Source organism: Hevea brasiliensis, chromosome 12 (genome assembly GCF_030052815.1).
Source record: "Hevea brasiliensis isolate MT/VB/25A 57/8 chromosome 12, ASM3005281v1, whole genome shotgun sequence".
In the NCBI taxonomy this organism is placed as follows: Eukaryota; Viridiplantae; Streptophyta; class Magnoliopsida; order Malpighiales; family Euphorbiaceae; genus Hevea; species Hevea brasiliensis.
In genome coordinates, this window is record NC_079504.1 from 6,576,534 (window position 1) to 6,594,617 (window position 18,084).

The 18,084-nt window shown below is 30.4% G+C and overlaps 1 protein-coding gene and 1 long non-coding RNA gene across 2 annotated transcripts; one reads left to right on the top strand and one right to left on the bottom strand.

Moving 5' to 3' along the window:
* Positions 1-1,957: 1,957 nt before the first annotated feature.
* Positions 1,958-3,173, top strand: LOC131171303 (uncharacterized). Its single transcript, XR_009141956.1, has 2 exons — positions 1,958-2,020; positions 2,884-3,173. It is a non-coding gene; the product is annotated as an uncharacterized LOC131171303 (long non-coding RNA).
* Positions 3,174-7,756: 4,583 nt separating this feature from the next.
* On the bottom strand, positions 7,757-11,062 carry LOC110655792 (receptor-like protein kinase 7). Its single transcript, XM_021812237.2, has 2 exons — positions 8,470-11,062; positions 7,757-8,373 (listed from the first exon to the last, which is right to left on the bottom strand). The coding sequence occupies exons 1-2, from the start codon at positions 11,018-11,020 to the stop codon at positions 7,973-7,975; spliced, it is 2,952 nt and encodes a 983-aa protein (XP_021667929.2). The 5' UTR covers positions 11,021-11,062; the 3' UTR covers positions 7,757-7,972.
* Positions 11,063-18,084: the final 7,022 nt, after the last annotated feature.

The following is an 18,084-nucleotide window of genomic DNA, read 5'->3' on the forward strand; positions in this document are numbered from 1 at the left end:
CGAGAGTCACAGCGATGGGTGACATTCTCTGGAAGGACTACGAGGTCGATTTAAACTCGAATTTCGAACTGTAAAATGTGACGCCGCGGTCCTTAGGACTATTGCGAACACAGTAAAAAAGAGAACATTATGAAAAAGAGTTGTTAAACAGGTCAAATAATTAGGTTAAATATTTGGAAGAAATATCAAATAACTTACAAACCGGATCATACCAGCGAGGGGCAAATTGGTCAATTTACCCCTAGAGGTGATTCCTGACCTAACTGTCCAATAAAATCGAAGAAATGAAAATTTGGGAATAGCAAATTAAATTAAAGAACTATGAAAAAATTAAAGAATAATAGAAAAATAAAAGAAAAAGTGGATTATTACATCACATCTTACCTCATGCATGATGCAATAAAAATAATTTTAATTAACCAAAATTTGACTAAGTCAAAAGTAAGATAAATACTAAAAATTAAAAGAAAAAAATGGGTCTTCTTCCTCCATCAAGTGCCATCCAATTCTCTCCTCTCTCATCTCTTTCTTGTTTCCTCCATTGAAGCTTAATTTAAAGCTTCACAAACCCTAAAATTCTCCATTAAATCCCCAAAAATTCTTGATAAACCCTACTTTGGCAAATTGAAAAGTAGATTGAAGAAGAAAGGGAAGGAAGAAAGTTGACCAATTGAAGGATTTGAGCTTTAAAGAGAGGTTAGCAATTTGAACTTATAATTTGTAGTTAAATTATGCTTATGTATGTGAAATACACTTAGAATTGATGAAAGAAATAAAACAAATCAAATATGGAGGATTAATTGTGAAATTTCAGCAGCCATGGTACCCTAGAGTTTGATGGTGTTTAGTTAGGTTAAATACAAAATCTTGGTGAATTAATGTTGTATAGGTGATTTGTATGTTTAAATTGTATGAATTGAGCTAAGCATGAAAATTAGGGTTTTAGCACCTAAGGTTTTGGGAGGAAAAATATAAGAATTAGCTAAATGATGTGTTTGACCTTGCTTGAGTTGAAAAATGGTAATGTATGACCAATTGTAGGGTGTAAGAAGTGTTAGAATTAGGTTTAAATTCGGATTGCTTATGGTCATTTTGTAAGCAACATGACCAAGGTCCCTTTCAGGGACCAAAACTGAAAATGTACCAACCCAATTGGTGTGAGGCCAATTGAGAATGAAACTAGACACAAAATGGCACATTTTTCATTTAGGAATCATGCCCAAAAAGTGACCATAACTTAGTGAACAAATTGGCCAAATCCGGATTAGGTAAACTGACCTGTATAAAAATGACCAAATGAACAATGGCCATAACTTGGGCTAGGCAGGTCCAAATGACCTGAAATTTCACCAGTAGAAAGCTGAGATATATCCTTACAACTTTCATGAAGAAAATAAGTCCAAATTATACCCTTAGCCAAGTCATTTAGCCACCCAAAATTAATGACTTAAAAGTGCCAGAACTAAATTAATTGCCCAGAAAATCTGGGTTAGACCAATTCGGCCAGCCATGTTCAAATGGCTATAACTTGTGCTACAAAACTCCAAATGGAGTGATTCAAAAAGAAAATAAAGCTAAGACAATAAGGAACAACTTCTATGTAGAAAACTTAGCCAAATTCTAATAGCAACATGACCAATGGAACAGTGCAAAATAGGACACCAAAACTAAAAATTTGACATTTTACCTAAAAGACTTAAAATTTGAGAAAAGAACCAAAACTAACAAATTAGGTAATCAAAATGTGGTATGTGGGTAAATTAGAATTCTCATACCTATTAAGCATCAGAAAGTCAACAAATTGACTTGAATGGTATCATGAATAGTAATCCCAAAATACAAATTTTAAAGAACGTCAAGTTTAGCATATTAAAGCTAGGTATAAGTAGAGTTGAATTTATTTGTGGAGTTATGATAAATTGTGATACTGAAACACTATGAAACTGTATGTTTCAGTGGAAAAGAATACCGGGAAAGAACCCGAGACATCGAGTCAAGGCCAAGAGGTGACTTATATAAGGTTTGTGCACAACTAACTATTTTGTTACTTTTCACTTTTAAATTGATTTGAACAAGTTTATTTATGACTTATGATTTTGTTGTGTAGAGAATTTTAACTTATTGAATGAAATTGTATAATTTAAATATAAATTTTCTTATGCATTTAAGGATTTATTGCATGGTTTTGAGGATTATAAATTTTAAGTTTGATGTGTTCTAACCTTGAGCATGAATATATGATGATTCAATATGTTAATGGTTTGTAAACACTTGGTAAATAGAAATTATTTTAAATATGATTTGAAACTACAGTTGACATGGCAATATATGTTGTGAATTCTCATTAGCTTATCTAGTGAGATATCTCCTCCACTAGATGGGGCGAGTTTCTTCCTCTCTGGCTTGCCAGTTGGGGAAGAGTTTAAATAAGTACTCATATCTACTAGCTAGTCTTTGTTCCTTCCTTTTAGCCTCGGTTATTGGGAGAGTTTGAAATGTCATGGTGTACAATACGGCATCTATTTGAATTTTGGGTCATGGGTTCAACTGTGTGAATTATTGGCAACGCCCTTTAAATTATCATAGTTTGATAAATTGTGGTTGAAATAAATAATTTGTCAGTGATTCAAAATATTTTTGTATTGTTTCGAGATTTAAAAGAAATATAGACAAATAGTTACTATTTAATCAAAACATTATTCAAATGAATAATTTGTATGAATGAAAATATTGATTTATGAATGTCATGGATTTTGAAGAATTTAGAAATTTTAAATTTTTAATTGTTATGAATTGTCAAGTATAACTTGTATTAAGTTTTAAATTGTTAGTTTGTGCATCACTGAGTTCACCACTCAGCGATAGCTTTGTATGCTGTCGCAGGTGAAATGAATAATAAAGCAGCTGAGCAAGATTTCTGAAAAGACATAGTGAGACTATTTTGGGGTATATCATAGGTATACCCTTGTACTTTAGATTTTGATGTAATTCTGTAATTATATGTATGAAATTTCCTTTGAGCAGTTGTACCAACTTTTTTGTAATATATTTTTGGATTGCAATCAAATACAAATTATTGTAATATTATCTTGAGATTTTATGTACTTATAATGTTTTGTACTACTAAATTTTTAATACTCCCATGAATGTAAAAATTAATTTTTTCACCATAATGAGTTGTTTCAATATTTGATTTAATTTAAACTGTATATTGAGTTCCTTGTGCTGATTTATGAAATGAAATTAATTAATGGAGTTGTGATTGAGAAATATATTGGGAGTGTGTTTATTTTCAGGTTTTGAAGAACTGTTTTCTCAAAATACAGACGGTACTCTGCCTAAATTTTTGTAAAAATTGTGAAGATTTTAAATATCTAAAAATTTGATTTATGTTTGGACTTTAAATAAAGGTTTTTAATATCTGAAAAAAAATTTTACCCACCAATTTAAAAATGAACGAAAATTATTTTAAAATCCCTTGTAGTATATTTAATGGGTTACTGGTAGGCGAAGTACGGTAATTCATTAGGTGTACTACGAGAGCATGTTACATCTTACGAGAAGTAGAGTGTGACACAGAAAAATTATAATTCTTTTTGCAATAGTATAATAGCATTGCTAAGGACTGCGGGACATGTTTATAGAATTTTTGGGATTAATTTGGATAATTTTTACTAAATATTAATTTTAAGCTTAATATCTGAAGTGTGTAGTTATCTAATTTTTGACTAGTTTGGCGGGCTCAGAAGAGATAGTATGATGTTGTGATGTGGGCCTGAGGCCATTGGATTAGGAAGTGTGTTTGAGTTGTTTTGTAGGTTAGGTAGGTCCTAGGTATAGGGGAAACTCTACTGAAATTTTCAGCATAAATTTAAGATGTCTTTGACCCTTTAAACTGTTATTTTGTTTAAATATTAATAGATTTATGAATATAATTATTTAGGTGATTCGAGTCAACCCTCTTCCCCTAGCCAGCAACCACAGTGATCTTCAATTGTTCTATGAGTGAATATTGATTTTATTTATAATTTTAATATTATTATATATTCAAGGCATGCTTGTGCTTTCACTTATCTACATATATATATATATATATATATATATATAGAGAGAGAGAGAGAGAGAGAGAGAGAGAGAGAGAGAGAGAGAGAGAGAGAGTATAATGCTAGGCATGCTCTTATATTGTATATTATATTAATGCAATTGTTGTGGATGTCGCCTTAAGGTAATTTGGAGCTATATGTATGTGTCGACGTGTGTGTGGTATGGATATGAATATGGATAGGACCAGTAGTTGCAGTTAGAGTTTGACTCGCTGTGACTCAATCCTTATATGTGGATAAGTCAAGGTGAGTATAGTTTTGAGTTGATCTCGCTGACCCCTGTACTTGGATTATTAAGAGAAATTATGGTTTGAATTGACATCGCTGATGGATATTAGAATTAAGAAAATTGTATAGGGGATCAGCTCTCATATGTATATATGTTGATGTGACACACAAGTGTGTGCGTGCTCTAAATTTTTTTTATGCAAATATTAGTTGAATTGTTTAATAATATGTGACTATGCGGCATTTCATATTTAGGCAATACATTAGTTCTAGATAGTTAGTATTTAAAATCAATATCTTACTCAATGAGTCGAAAGCTCACCTCTGTTCAACTATTTTTTCTCAGGTAACAAATGGAATCTTTTTTAAAATAATCTACTTTATTTCTCGTAGGTTTATGAAAAAAGTTTAATGGTGTTTTTATTTTCTTTCTTTCAAATTTTAGAACTCTGCATGTACCCGTAGCGTCTTAATCTTATCTAGGATTGTAATAACTTGATCTTGTGATATTGTAAACTTTGTGGATATGCTTGGATGCATAAGATGATTATTTCTTTGAATGAGGTAGCTGAGCTCTCATTTGATTATTTATCTGCTTTGAGGATTGTGAGGGAGAGCTGAGCTCTCCAGATTGTGATATTTTGTGTTTACAGGTCAAGTGAGTTAATACTCCTTGTTAGATAGTCCAATTTATTATTGGATTCTTTTCGTTTGTTTTCTTAAAATTGAACTACAATTATGGACTTTATAATTGGGTTAGAATTAGTTAAACTTACTATAAATTTTAAATGTTTTATTTTGACCTAAGTCTTAATACTGGTTCGCCCAAAAAATTATATGGTGGCACTAAGGGAGTTTCAAACCCAACTCTCTGCTTTTATTGGACAAAAGGTCAACGTGATTTCTCATTTTGAGAGTAAAATTCAATTAAATATAAAATATAAAAATCAATTAAATTTTCAAATTAATAAATTAAGTCAACTTATCTCGAATTCAGTATGTGCAATACGCGAACCGCAGAAAGAATACCCCAATAATAGCAAATATTAAAGTTTAATTGAAATTAAAATAAATTTGCTATAAATTTATTTTTTTTATCTTAATATTACCTTCAAATTAAAAATTAAAATTAAAAAAACTAAAAAATATTTGGTAATAAAAGTATTTGTGCAAAAATTTTCTTTGAAAATTAATTAAAAAAAAAGATCACTTATTTATTACATTAATAAAATTTTAAATACTAAATAGTAATTTATCTACGGATTATAACATAATTTTTCATTCAAATTTTCATTTCTCACATGTTTATTATATATTTTAAATAAATTAATTTAATTAAATCATACTATTAACTGAGATGATAAATCAAACCTTATTTCATTTAATTTAGAGAAAAAAAAAATAATTTGCACAGCCTTTTATATAAAATAATTATGAAAACTCTTAAATATTAACTTTTATATAAAATTAATTTGCTCAAATTCTTAATACTAACTTCTGAAATAAGTCTTGAATTTTAAAGGTAATATGTTTAGATTGTTATTTAAAAAAAAAAAAAGAAATAAAGTCATAAAAAAAGAGGGGAAAAAATCATTCATTTGCATTTATGAATTATGATTCATTTTTCCTAATTATCTTACTTAGCTTGCATCAAAAGTGTATAAATAGATAAAATCTCAAATGCTTCCAACCCCTAATCCAATATCATTATCTTAATTTTAACCATTCTAAATTACCAACCTAACCTAACAATTAGGATTAATCAAAAAGTCTAGAAATTAATCCTTAGATATTAATAATAGTCTACTAAGATTGACACATATATTTGACCAAAAGTCAATTTTTTAATGTGAGATTTGAGGTGTTACATTATAATAATCATATCATATTATGAGTAATTAAAAATAGATATAATAATAATAATAATAATAATAATAATAATAATAATAATAATAATAATAATAATAATAAAAAAAAATAGCAGATGCAAGGCATGTGCCTTTTCAACTAGTGTTCCAAAATGAGACAAGAGCATCCATTTTAGGGAATGAAAAATTTTTATTAGGCAAACAATGGACAATTTTGAGCAGAAAGCATCAAACAAAAGTATTGATAATTTTGTGGGTTTAACCCCAACCGGCCCATGAAGTCCTGCCCTTTGGAAAAAAGTCCAGCCCATCATAGAGGATTGATACTTGCTCTGGTATAAATAAGCTCGTTTCCGTTTATGGGCCATCAGGCCTTTTCTGCTGTGAGTATCAGCCCATCTAGCTAGATCCTCACAGATTATCTTCGTTGATTCTATGCATTTTTTTTTTATCAAAAAAGGAAATAAATTATTACATTAAATTTTTTTTATTAATTATATATTTATAAAAATAAATATTAATTGTATTAAAATTATTAATTTATAAATTAATTTGAGGTATAAAATATATTATTTAAAGAAAAAATTAAAATTTAATTGCGGATGATATCCGATCCAATCCGTTGCTCATCCCATGGTGAAGCATATATCAATTTAGACCATTTAATTTAATTGGTCTCTCTGAACAATTCAGTTTCTAACTTAATAATTTTTTTTTTTTTTTAAATTGGTTTGATGGAAGGGCTCCTTTCCAAGGAGTGGCTTAGAAACCACAGTCGCATACCCGCCGAGTCAAATCTCATATAATAAGAATAAACAAAACAGAGAAAGATTGAAGGTTTTTTTTAAAGCAATCGAAGGTTTTTCAATATTTAAAAATCTTAAATTTTTATTTGGAAGGATTGAAAATTTTTTAAAGTATGTTTTTCTAAAATTTTTAAAAATTTGAAAAATTTTAATTTTTTAATCTATTAAATTTGTGGGTTATTGAGATTTTTTTTTAAATCTTTAAATATTTAAAAAAAAAATCTTCATTTTCTTTTAAATATTAAAAAATTATAAATCTTTAAAAATTATAAATATTTAAAAATTATAAAAATCTTACTTTTTGAAAAATTTTATTTTATAAAACTGACTTTACTCCGCCGAGGGTAAGTGTTTGTTTATCTGGCTTGATTGATCAGCTGCGGCTTCCTGCAGAAAAACCTTTTTGACTTTACTGCTGTACACCTAATAATTGTTCCAGAATTCAAGTATACGCAATTAGTAGTTCCCTTTTATATATGTTTTCCTCTGCTCATAGGAATCCTCTCATAATTATATCAATCGGTTATAACTAACAGGAATTTATTTAATGCAATTTCCACCAGATGAAGATATAGCTTCCTTTAAGATATCTCATTTTCAAAATCGAAAAAGCCTTAAGTCTGAAAATTGACAGGGAAAAACAAAGATGGGATTATCTCACAGGGCTAATTCTGTGTGTGGGTGTGGGGGACCATAATGTAGGAAATACTAAACAACTCATCAGCAGATTGGATGTAGGAGACAAGATGTATTTGACAAACATAACCTCCATATTTTATTCTTCCTTCAGTTGTTTGAAATTACACGAGAGCTCTGGCTCTCTGCATCAAAATTGCAGACTAGCTAATATGTTACAGGCAAATATGCTACAATAAGGGCGTGTTCAAACTAGCAGAATTGGAAATTTTTTTTCCCCAGGAAATGACTAAGTAAGATGCCCAACCAAGACTAAACAAGTTGGGAAGACTTAAATTTCAGGATTGAACTTCTCCTCATCTGTCACCTCTTTTTTCTTGGTAGCACCATCTTTACTAATGACAATGCCAACCAGCTTACACGGTTCAGCTTCTCCAAGCATTTGAACTACACTTCTCATGGTGGGTCTTAGGGATGGAAGCCTTGCAGTACAGAGGATTGCAATTCTCAATACCTTGACAGCATCTTGCTTGAAAACTTCTGGAATTCTGGAGTCTACAATGCTAAACAACGTCTGTTTACTCTTCAAGTTGCTGGAAACCCAATCTACTATATCTTTGTTGTCTCCGTACTCCGGCTCTATTGGCCTCTTTCCACTCACCAGCTCTATTAACACCACTCCAAAGCTATAAACATCACTCTTCTCATTGACTTTGTATGTGTACCCATATTCTGCAGAATTAAAAGTACATCAATTAACGAAATATACCCATAAATTTATTTTTCTCATCAAGAAGGAAATAGAAATCAGAAACATGATTTACTTACCAGGAGCTATATAACCATGGGTACCAGCAATGACATGGGTGGAGTCTTTGCCTCCATTACTTGGTGGAACAATCTTGGCCAGCCCAAAATCAGCAATCTTAGGCTTCAAGAACTCATCCAACAAAATATTACTGGACTTTACATCTCTGTGAATCACTGGTCTATCGCATCCATGATGCAGATACTCCAGTCCCTTAGCTGCTCCCACTGCAATCTCATACCTCGTCTCCCAATCGAGCTCCATCTTCCTTGAAGTATGCAGCCGGTCCCATAAGCTCCCATTAGGCATATACTCATAGACTAACAGGCTAGAATCCTCACTGGTAATACTACAATACAGCTTCACCACATTGACATGCCTTATTGAGCTCAAGGTCTGCACCTCTGCATCAAATTCTTTAGACTTTCCTCCCCGTTTAGCAAGCATCGGTGAGGTGGTGCTCCAGCTCTTCTTCCGGCCACTGGAATCTGCGTTCCAAATATGTTTCACAGCAAGTTCTTTACCATTTGCAAGTGCTACTTTGTACACGTTTCCGGACCCTCCTTTTCCTATTAAATTCTCTTCCTTTATGGAATCAAGAATCTCATCCTCACCGAAGCTTAACACATGGAAGGACTTTACGTCCCAAGATTCTTCCTTCAATGAGCGTTCATGATCCTTTTCTTTCTTCTTTAAGTGCAAGAAGTATACAAGTGAGAGAAGCAATATTGCTGCACCTACAGCAAAGCAAGCAATGAGCGTACGGACATCTCTGGGCATCCCGGATTCAGGCTTGCATCTCTGAAAAGTGCTCACTGTTTGACTGCAGAGGCCAGAATTTCCAGCAAAACTTCCATTATATGCCTCGATTGACAGAGATTGAGGTATGCGACCGGTTAATCTATTGTGGGTTAGATCAAGGAGGCTTAGCCTCAAAGACGACAAGGTGTCCGGAATTTGACCTGAAAGTTGATTCTCAGATAAATTCAGAGAATTTAGAGTCGGTAGAGATCCTAACGAGGATGGGATTTCACCAGAAAGCAAATTATGAGCAATGTTTAGATCGCTGAGAGAGTCACAAGAGCCTAGAGACTCTGGAATTGAACCAGAGAACATATTGTTCTGCAGATGAAGGCTGCTCAGTTGCTTAAGTTCCCCAATTGCCTCCGGTATCTTCCCCGAAAACTGATTATCGTTTAGCTGTATCGAAACCAATGATGTAGCTTCCGAAGTCTCCTCTGGCAATTCACCGGATAATTGGTTGTTTCCGAGGAACAACTGCCCGAGAGCTTTGGCGTTCCTAATATCAGGAGTCACCGGGCCTTCAAATTGATTAAACTCGATATCGATTATGTTCACGTTGGGCAATCCCCAAATTCCAGTAGGAACAGTGCCCGAAAGCGAGTTTTTACTTACTCTGAATCTCTCCAACGTAGTACAGCTCGCATAACTAGCTGGAATTTCCCCGGTGAGGTTGTTTTGGAGTATGAGAAGCTGCTTCATGGTCCCCTGCTTGCACATATCTGGTGGAATCAGACCTGTCAAGAAATTCTCTGACACATCAATGAAAATAAAATTTGCCCAAGAACCAAGCTGCGGAGGAAGAGGACCGGTTAACTTGTTCCCGTACAGAGAAAGATTTACAAGTTTCTTGAACTGGCCAAACTCCGCCGGTATTGCACCAGAAAGCTCGTTCTCGAATAGCTGCAGAGTTACCAGATTAGTCAAGAATCTCAATTCAGACAAATTGCCTTCCAGATAGTTCATGGACGCGTCGAATTTCTCCAGTTTTGTAAGGTTTCCTATTCCAACCGGTAATTTTCCAATCAAGCTGTTGTTGTAGAGTTCCAGCTCCCAGAGGTTCTTGAGCATTCCTATCTGCGATGGAATCTCGCCGGATATATTATTATCGGAAAGTTCCAAGCTTATCAGCTCGGAAAGATTTCCAATATCACGTGGAATCATGCCACCGATGCTGCAATTCGCTAAGTAAAGCCAATTCAGCTTGGTTAGCTTAACAACCTCCAATGGAAATGGAGTTAGATCGAAGGGATTGTCTCCTAAACTCAGCGTGACAAGACCCGTGATATTTTCCAGGGATTTCCATGGGAAAACACCCGAGAACCCACTTTGGTTTAAGAACAAGTGCTGTAATTGGCTCAAAGAAGAAAATTCTGGAAAAGGACCGCTGAAAAGATTATTGCCAAGGTCTAAATATTGCAAATTTATGCACTTATTCAAGTCATCTGTGACTCTACCCGACAATGAATTGAAGCCAAGCGAGAGCTTTTCCAAGGATTGGAGCTTGCATATTAAATCGAAAGGAACAACCCCAACTAAGTTTTGATTTGAGAGTTCAATTTCAGTGACTGAATTACCTGAATTGCAGGCGATTCCAGTAAAGTCACAGATGAAACGACTAGAATCCCATGAATCGAAAACATTGGTACTAGACTTTTGAAGTGCGGTTTTGAGGTTGAGGAGAATTTGAAGCTGGTCGGATTGCGATTTGAGGACAGAGAAGAGACAGAGGAAACAGAGGAGGAAGAGAGATGAAGAGGCCGTTGGCATTGTCGGCGGTTGCTTACCTAGCTTTTCCCTTCCCTTCTGTCGTCATTGCTCATTAGCATGAATTTAAGGAACGTTTTAAACTAAATTTCTTTTTTTTTTAAAAAAAAAAAATGTTTTATAGTACCTGTACACCTAATAATATTTTACTATGGGTGAGCCTAAAATCTTGAGCTAAGTTTCGATTAAAATTAATTATATTTAAAAAATTTAAATTTTAATAGAGCTAAATAAATAATAATGTATCAAGCATGTATCAAATATTTGAATTCTTAACATCATTTCATATTACTAAATAGCATTAGTAAAGTATCAACTATCAAGCACATTAAAAATCATGTCTCCGGCCGACGGAGATTGAATTGAGCGCAATAAATTTAATTTCTCTTAAAAAAGATTTGAGTTCAAGTTTTGTAAATGAAAAAAATTATAATTTTGATAAGAGAGCTCTTTTATGCGAGCCTGACATAACTCAATTTTGAAAATAATCATTAAATATAGAAGCATAAAAAAAAATTATAACTTTAAATTTTATATTACACTTGTTTATGGGTAACTCCCAATATTGTAAAAACATTTATTGCATAAATTGTAATATGCCATTGATTCCAAATTAAGGTAAGTTGGACTCAAATCCATCTTTTCTTTTGCTTTATTGACTGCTGCTCTTAGCATGGCCATGCCATAAGCACACTGTCATTGAATTTACACATTGAATTACCTAGATTCAATGTATACTAATCAGGGTCCTTCTTCCTCTCACTTTCGATCTGAGTCAGGGCTGTTTTGACTAGTTTAAGCCTAGGTACAATTAGAATCCAGGGTCAAATTCTACGGTGAAATGAAAGGGCATCCGTGATGACTCGCATTTACTCACTCTAAAAACCAATTACGTGGTTAAGATGGTAGTTCCGTAGCAATGCGTTTCATAATTAATTATTGGAGAAAAGTCATTCGACGAAATGCCCCACCACCGCCATCCTAATGCAGCCACGAAGGAAAAAGCCGCTCATATTCTACTTGCTGGAGACAAATGACAATTCAAAGTTGAACGGGATTAAAATTTTATCTTCCAAGAAGAAAGAACAAAACTACAATTTTCCATTCTCACAAAATGCATGTTGCACTCTAACCATTGATTCTCATGAATTTATCAAGTAAAATAGGAAAAATTACATAATAAAATAGATGCATGTAAATTGGATCATAAGCTCATTATCCGTTGATAATACCTGAAGTTACCCTTTTTTTTTTTTTTTCCTTTCCAATAAATGAAATGAAACTGCAAATAGCAAAAATTGGGTGTGGAAATAGGTGTTAGTTTAGTGTTAAAAATATTTAATATTATCTTCTCAGGCAAAAGGTGGACAGACACGGAAACGTCAAGCAGCCAACGATGACTTTTTAATATGAATAGCCTGTTTAAACAAGAACTTGAATAATGCTACCCGGTCGCAGAGGTGAGCATTTAGTTTAAATGAAATTAAATTGCATTATAAAATTTAAATTATATATATTAAAAATTAAATTAAATTATTTTATTTTAATTTAATTTAATTTAAATCGATTAATTTTAATTTTTAATTTATATTTAATTTTTAAATTATTTAATTTAATTTTAACTTTAATTTAAATTTAATAATAATTAATCAATAAAATTAAATAATTTATATATAATTATATATAATTTATAAATTATTCATATAAATAAATTAATTTAAAAATTAATAAATTAATTTAATTTAATTTAATTAATTTTTTTAATTAAATTAAATTAAAATAATTAAAATTTTTATAATATAAAATTAAATTAAATTATATTAAAAATTAAATTAAAATAATTTAATTTAATTTATTCGTATCAACTTCTGCCCACAAGCCCAAAGGTTTGTAAATCCAAAACTCTGCACTCCTGCTCGTGGCATCACCTTCCTTACTACCTGACAAAACTCGGTATTTCGAAGAAGATACGCTGAGTGGGGTTGGCCTTCTAGAAAATGAGAGTGAACTCACGCTCCTTGACGATTTTCTTATGGGCTTCGAGTTTAACAATCGGCTTTTGTTTGTCGTTTTAGGGGGTTAAAGGAATTGATTAGTTGGCACCTGCCACAGAATAATTAGTTTCATTTCATTTTCTTAGTTTTCTTTTTATCATTATTATCGTTGAAACTTTTTATTTTTTTGAAAGCGAAATTTTTGGATAATTTTTATAGAATATTTTTAAATATTATTTTATATTTTACTTTTTTTAATTTTAATTTATTATTTAAAAACTTTTAAATTTTATTTTATTTTAAAAAAATTTTCTAAACTTATAATAATAAATTTTTAAATTAAAAAATTCTCTAAATTATAATATAATGTCTATAAATATAATTTTAATATTTTTTAATAATCAATAAATTATTCACCTTTATAAAAAATAAATTATTATGATTGTATTGATATTTTTATTATAAATTTAAATAATGATTGAAATTATTAATTTTTTTAGTGTGAGAGAAAAGGTAAAACAGTAATTTTATTTTTTTTAATATAAAAATTTACTATAACAGGTTTGCAGTGTGTTAGAATAATTTATTTTCAATAAAATTAAAGTTTATAAATTTTTTAATAATAAATTAAAGTTCAAGAATATAAATAAAGTATAGATCAAAATTTAAGTATATACTCTAAAAATGACTCCAATATTTTTTTTAAAATATTAAAATAACAAAATTATGAAGAAAATTGGTGGTTAATTAAGTGCCTTAGCTAGCATGTTTTAAAGAAAGATAAATAGTTCAGACATGCATTCTTCTTACTTAGGCTCATTTCCTGAGTCACTTCTGTGACGTAACAGTTACAAAATTCCATACAAGTCCATTGCATAACGTACCACCGGGCGGGGACCATGTGCTTGTGCCCTCTTGCCCATGGGGCTCAAATGTTCCTAGTCACTAGCCCCAAAATTATCACCATCTCAAAGCATACAGGGCATGTATATCACCAAGAAAAAGAGCACAACTCGTTACACATCTACCAAACTTATTATCTTTTAAATAAATCTTATTTTATTTATACGTTAAACTTAAAAAAAAAAAAATTTAAATCATAAATATTAATTTTATAATGCTATCGACAACTCTTTTATAAAGTCTTCATATTTAGCCAAACTTTGAGGAAATTTATTGCATGCTTAGTCAACTGGCACCCACAGCTTTGTGGTTTTGTCACATCTTCATATCATACAAGGTAGATTTTCTCAAACGACAGGCAATTCAAGAATCTTTCATTATGTGAACAACATTTTAAAGTGAATGAAATTATTATCCACTCCATCTAAATTCAAAATATTAAATTCTTTATCCATATAAAGTCTATATAAATTTAATAATAATTAATGGATATTATATCTATAATGAAATTTTTGAGAGATTTAAATTCAAGTTTTAATCAAAATTAAATAAAAATAGTTTATAGATCAGAAATTACGTAAGATTATTTGAATAGATGAAAATTTAAATTTAGAAAATGAACTTCAATGATCACAAATCAGAAACAACTAAGGTAAGAGGGACAAGACCCAAAAACAAATTTGATATTATATTAAGTATTAATTATGAATTCTTTTTTTTTTTTAAAAATTTATGATAACATGTTTAGCATAATTGAGAAGTTCATATTATAGTGAATGGACGGTTGTAAAGCAGTATTTGTTAAAGAGGAAGGTGTGAGTTTTGTAATGTAATATTTTGGAATAGAGTTGCTGTACTATTAAGATGTTTAAGAAAAAAACTTATTTTCCATAATTATTGTGCCTTTTTGATCTTCTAAGATTGATGACACATTTGATAGTAATCATCTGCACATTAACCATTAATTTGATACTTATAATTATGCTAATCAATGCCCATAAAGATGGGAAAACCAAGGGTATTATTTAAATTTCTTATTAAGGATTAATATCATTTGTGGTCATTTAATTTTGTGAGTGTTTTCATAAAAATTATTGAATTTTAATTTTTTTTTTTTATAAAACTCACTAAATTTTTATTTGATTTCATAAAAGTCAATGTAATCAGAAATTAAATGTTTTTAAATTAACCTGCTTATCCGTTAATTATTTTATAAATAAGTCTATCCAATTTCTTCGTTTTTTCTCCATTAACAACCGCTAATTAAGTGATTTTATTTTTATTTTCTGTATCGAAAATTTTTCCATACTATCCTCTTCATTTAATAATTAGGAATAACAAAATATTTTAAAACTTGAATGACTTATTCGATCTCACAATATTAAAGATGACTTAAAAAAAAATTTTTATTTATATATGATTTATTACGTATTTAATAAATAAATTTCACTAATACTTTAAACGCACGATGAATTAAATATAAGCAAGAAAAATCCTAACTTTAATATCAAAGCTCACACCATGGCTTTTTCATACTAAACAATACATTATCTCACACCATGGCTTTTTCATATTAAACAATATATTATCTCAGATAATATGTAAAGGGAGAATAGAAAAAAGGAAGCACTAATTACAGAGGTAATCGCTTTAGAGATCCAGTCAATAATTTAGCTTTTCTCCTTTAAAAAAGAAACATTAGCACTCATCATCCACTCATGCAATCTAAAACCCATATTCACATTTTTCACTCACTGACCCCCATCTGTTTCTTAATTCTAAGCCATTAGATCATTCAAATTCTGTCTTTATATCTCTCACTCTGGCAATTAGAAATATATTGAGCATGGACTTGTTGCAAGTGTAGGGTCCCATTTCTTTAAGACCCAAGTGCTGTAGTAGTGCAGGATGTGTCACAACTCACAACCAATAACTAGTATTTAAATTGTTTGTCATGTTTCCACTTTTGCTAGAGCCCACTTTGATAAAAAAACTTTGACCACCTAATCTTTTGAGCTTTTCCAACTCACTTTCCCTTTTAAATTCAAAAATTCGACTTTCTAGCTAAATAATTGAGGTCTTGGATCTGCTCTTTTGTCTAGTGATGTAGAAATGATCGTTTCTAATAGTTGATGTGGCCTTTCATCCTCTATGTTCACTTCATTCATTCATAGCCTACCATTCATTTGTTTAGAAAGACTTGTCGAGGGAACATAACTTACCATTTTTCTTTCTTCTTTGTTTTTTAATCGATGGTAGAATGGTCAAGCCCACTATGTGGTCTCACCCACGAGTTGATTTCATTTTTGTTTTTATTTGTTAAACTGAGTACACCAAATCAAATTAAGATCTCAATTTCATTATTGATTGATTTTTTGAAAAACAAAAATATTGATTTGAATCGAAATTGTTTAGTCTGATTTAATAGAGGGGAAAAAAAATTTCAATTTAATTGAGATTTACGAAGCACATATTGATTCTAAATTAAATTAAATTTAATTTTAAATTCAAAGTTGAACTAAAACTTATTATTATCCAATTTCTTTTTGGTTTTGATTACCACACAATAAATCAATGAGCCACTATCTATTATTCTTGGCATTTGCAAATTGAAATTTCATTGAAATTGGGATAGAGAAGGTACCAATATTTTTTTTTTTTTGTTTGAGATAGAAAGATTTCATTTATGGAATGAAAGTATGTGGAGATGAAACCATAAAATAAGAACATCAACCTACATAAAGAAAAGTTTAAAAAAAAATTAAAAAAAAAACATTTTTCTATATCTACTTTTACATATACAGATACGGATAAAAATCGCATTGATCTTTGAGTAGATGCAATGTGCTGATATAATATAAGCTTATCTTGATTTTTGCTTAAAAATCTTCTTGTCATCAAGTAAGCCAAGTCAAAGGTTTTCAAGAAACTGTGAAGATAATTTTTTTAAAATTTTTAAAGCTTAAAAATTCATCAAGGAGGCCAACTCTATAAAAGAAGAGAAAACTAAGTAAATCCATGGAAAAAAAATCCATAGATCTAGAAGAACTTATCTTTATTAATAAGAAAAATAGCTAAAAATTTAAAGAAAAGAAAAGAAAAGTAAAGGGCCACTGCCGGCCAACAGTGGCCCTTATTGCAAGAAAAGAGAATGCTGTAAAGACGCTTCCCATGAAAAGGATGTATTATTAGCTAGATGTATAAATGTAATAATAGATTTAATTAAAGTTTGACAAGAGAATAATAAGAAATAATTATCATTTTTATAATTTTTAATTCTTTATTAATTTATTAATTTTATTTAAATGTTTAAAGATATCGAGTTAATATTTTTCTTCATTAATATTTATATTTTTTTAAAGAGTTAAATATTAATTTTAGAGATTTATAATTACTCCCATTAAAGATTAAAATTTATAAAAAAAACATTTAATTCTTGATTGAAATTGAAAACTTGAATGAAAGTTAATTTGATTCAAATAATATAGAGTACATTTAAGGAATATGTTAGCACTTCATCCTCATGAAATATATGTAAGTTCTTTCCTTAGCAAATTTATTTATCATTTATTTATCCATATGCTCTTTTTTATTATTTTAATTTTAAAAGTAATTCACTCTCTAATTTTTATATTATTTTGTTTCCCTGCCAAAATTTCTAGATGGGTCCCATGCTTTTTAGAAAACGAAAATTATTTATTCTACTTGAAATAATAATTGTGTCGAAGCCCATGGCCAATATTTTTTTTTTAAAGAAAAAGAAAAAGAAATAGGAATTAGAATGGTGAGTCCTGGTTGAAGAGTTTGGTCATGATGATGCAGGCTTTAATTTATTTTTTACTAATTTTACAATGCCAAGTCATTTTCACACCCTTCCCATATTAAAAATCAAGGCATATTCAATTTGGATTCAGGCAATACGCACGGTCCGATCTTATCTAGAAAAAGCTTGATCTTTTTAGGTTTAAAAGGGAAGGCTTAGAAAAGCCCAAGAACTCTTTTTTTTTTTAAAGCTTGTAAAGTGCTGGAAAATGCATGATCCAACTTAATTTTTGGTAAGAGTTGGGCTTCACCAGTACATTGGAATAAACCCCAAAGTCCAACAAATACGAGAATGCAAATTTTTGATGGGCCTACACATCATATTTTTCAGATAAACACCACTGGGTT